General features: G+C 63.9%; 2 protein-coding genes across 2 annotated transcripts in view; one reads left to right on the plus strand and one right to left on the minus strand.

Moving 5' to 3' along the window:
* Positions 1-332: 332 nt before the first annotated feature.
* MNEG_12953 (hypothetical protein) lies at positions 333-593 on the plus strand (the record flags this gene model as incomplete). The annotated part of the gene is made up of 1 exon (XM_014038573.1): positions 333-593. A coding segment is annotated over one exon (261 nt), but the record flags the coding sequence as incomplete, so codon positions are not given.
* Positions 594-1,723: 1,130 nt separating this feature from the next.
* MNEG_12954 (hypothetical protein) overlaps positions 1,724-2,231 on the minus strand; it is a gene marked incomplete at both ends in the record, with an annotated part of 2,091 nt that continues 1,583 nt past the window's right edge. The window contains one exon of the mRNA XM_014038574.1: positions 1,724-1,744. Coding sequence (XP_013894028.1) covers positions 1,724-1,744 — 21 coding nt within the window. The remainder of the gene's footprint in view (positions 1,745-2,231) is intronic.

Here is a 2,231-nt window from a genome sequence, read left to right on the forward strand (position 1 = left end):
CCAACAATGCGCTGTTCGCGCGCGCGCGCGCGGCCGCCGCCCACAGCCCCCGGCGCCCCGCCGCCCCGCCGCCTGCGGCGTGCTCTGCGGCCTTGCGCCCCGGCAGCTTTAGGAACCAAGCTATGTGCCCCCACCATGAGACCTGATCCTGGAACACTCTCTCCATCTCTTCCCCTACACACGCGCACACACATGCACGCACGCACACACATCCCACACAAACATGCACACACATCACACACATGTGCAGGCACACTTCCACGCATTACACACACACACATGCACAAACACATAATTTTCCAACCGCCACCGTCACCCCCCCCCTCAAACAGTACCTGCTACCGCTGGCCATCGCCCTGGGCGCCCCCCTTGACGCGCGTGACGTCATCGTAGGCAACCTCATCCCCACAACCCTGGGCAACTGGGTGGGCGGCGCGGTCTGCGTGGCCACGGTGTACGCCTTTGCGTACGGCGCGCCAAACAAGAAGGTCACGGAATGGTGGGGCGCCGTGGGGCGCCGCGGCGGGCGGCACGAGCTGCCGGCCGCGCGGGGCGGCGGTGGCGGCGCGGCGCGCTGCCACGCCGTGGTGTAGGGTGCCCGGGCGGGCCGCGTCCCTGCGCCGCCGGACGAACTTGAACTGGTTCGGCAGTGCGTCGGCGTCGGCTGGTTCCCATTTAGGCCGCCTTTGGCCAGGCAGGCCGCAAAGCGCGGCGGGCCACCCCGCGGCACAAGGCCCCGCCTGTCGCGCCTCGCGCTGCGCTGGAGGCCGGCGCCAACGTTCATTTCGCGCGGCCGCGCACGCCCGAGGGGCTTTGGAGGGTTCCATGCGGCGCCTCGCATCGCGAGTGCATCGAAGACGCGTGCTCAGCAGCGCCGCTCTTCTATTCGAGGCGGGACACACAATAATTGGTGCCGCAGCAGGGGGCAAGAAATGGCGAGGGAGGGTGCATGGCATGGACGGATCGCAGTGGATCCGCTTTGCGCAGCGACAGACGCACACGCCGCCTCCGCCAAGCCTCAAGGCTCCGCAAACGCACGGCGGGCGCCCCGCCCCTTCCCAGGCGCATTGCCTGCAGAGGGGCGCGGCCCGCTGCACTTTGAATTGACCCCGGCGCCCTTGTCATGAATTTTTTGATAGCGCGAGCCGAGGACGCCCCCAGGCCACCTCCCACCCAGCAATGGGGCGCACGGGCCTGGCTACGGCGCTCGGCGCGGCGCCACGCACGCCAATACACGCCCAACGGAGCCGCTGCTGATTTTTTTACGCACTGTGCTTCGAATCGTGCGTCTCACGGCGCAGCCCAAACTTTCTTATGCCCCAACGAAGCTGCCCTACGCTGTGAAACGCCCCCCTTCAAAGTTCCTAGCATGGGATGCCCGCCACCTCCTGTGTTCAAGGGCGCCGCGTGCGCGTGTGCGGCCCCACTATATTGCCCAACAATGCTGTGGGCCACCCATGCCCCTCCCCGCACCCGCCACTCGTCGCAGTCCCTTGATCAGGTTGCGCTGACTCACCGCCATTTTTCCCCAGCACCACTGGGCGGATGAACCCTGTCCCTCTCCATAGACTAGCCAGCACTTGACAGACACCTCCCTCTCTCAAAAGCTCTCATTACGGATTGATTCACCAATTGCCGCGCCTAGTGTCCAAGTAACACTCACCGCATCCCTCACGCCCAGATTCAGTCATGGTGACCATCCATTATCAATCAATGTTCTTGCCTATGCAGCAAACAGGGCAGGCTGCATTTGAGACATCACGGGGTCATGTGGCAGCGGCGGCACGCATGTGATGTGGCACGGCCTACTTCTCGTTCGGATCACTCAGCGGCAGTTGCGCGTTGTGCAGCTCCAGCTCAAAGCAAGCAGTCAAGCGACAACGATGGTAAAAAATGAACCAGCAGCCCTGACGGAGTAACGCACGCCCACTCAAATGGGCCCCAGCGCCGCAAACAGTCATGGCCCAGATGTGCAGCCACAAAATTGAGGGGGACCCCTCGAAGCAGGCCGGTCCAACGCAGGGGCACAGGCTACAGGCAAGCCTCGGCTGAGCATCAATTAATCAAATAAAATCAGCATATATTCCTCAAGAATCAAATCCCTATCTTTGGCTGCGAACACGCAACTCGGGACAAATGATGGCAGACGCGCGCTGTCAGCTAATGAGCTGCCCATGATACCGCGCGCTGATGAGCGCGCCTGCTCACGCGCCGTCGCCCCCGCCGCCGCC

Source organism: Monoraphidium neglectum, assembly GCF_000611645.1.
Source record: "Monoraphidium neglectum strain SAG 48.87 unplaced genomic scaffold scaffold03538, whole genome shotgun sequence".
In the NCBI taxonomy this organism is placed as follows: Eukaryota; Viridiplantae; Chlorophyta; class Chlorophyceae; order Sphaeropleales; family Selenastraceae; genus Monoraphidium; species Monoraphidium neglectum.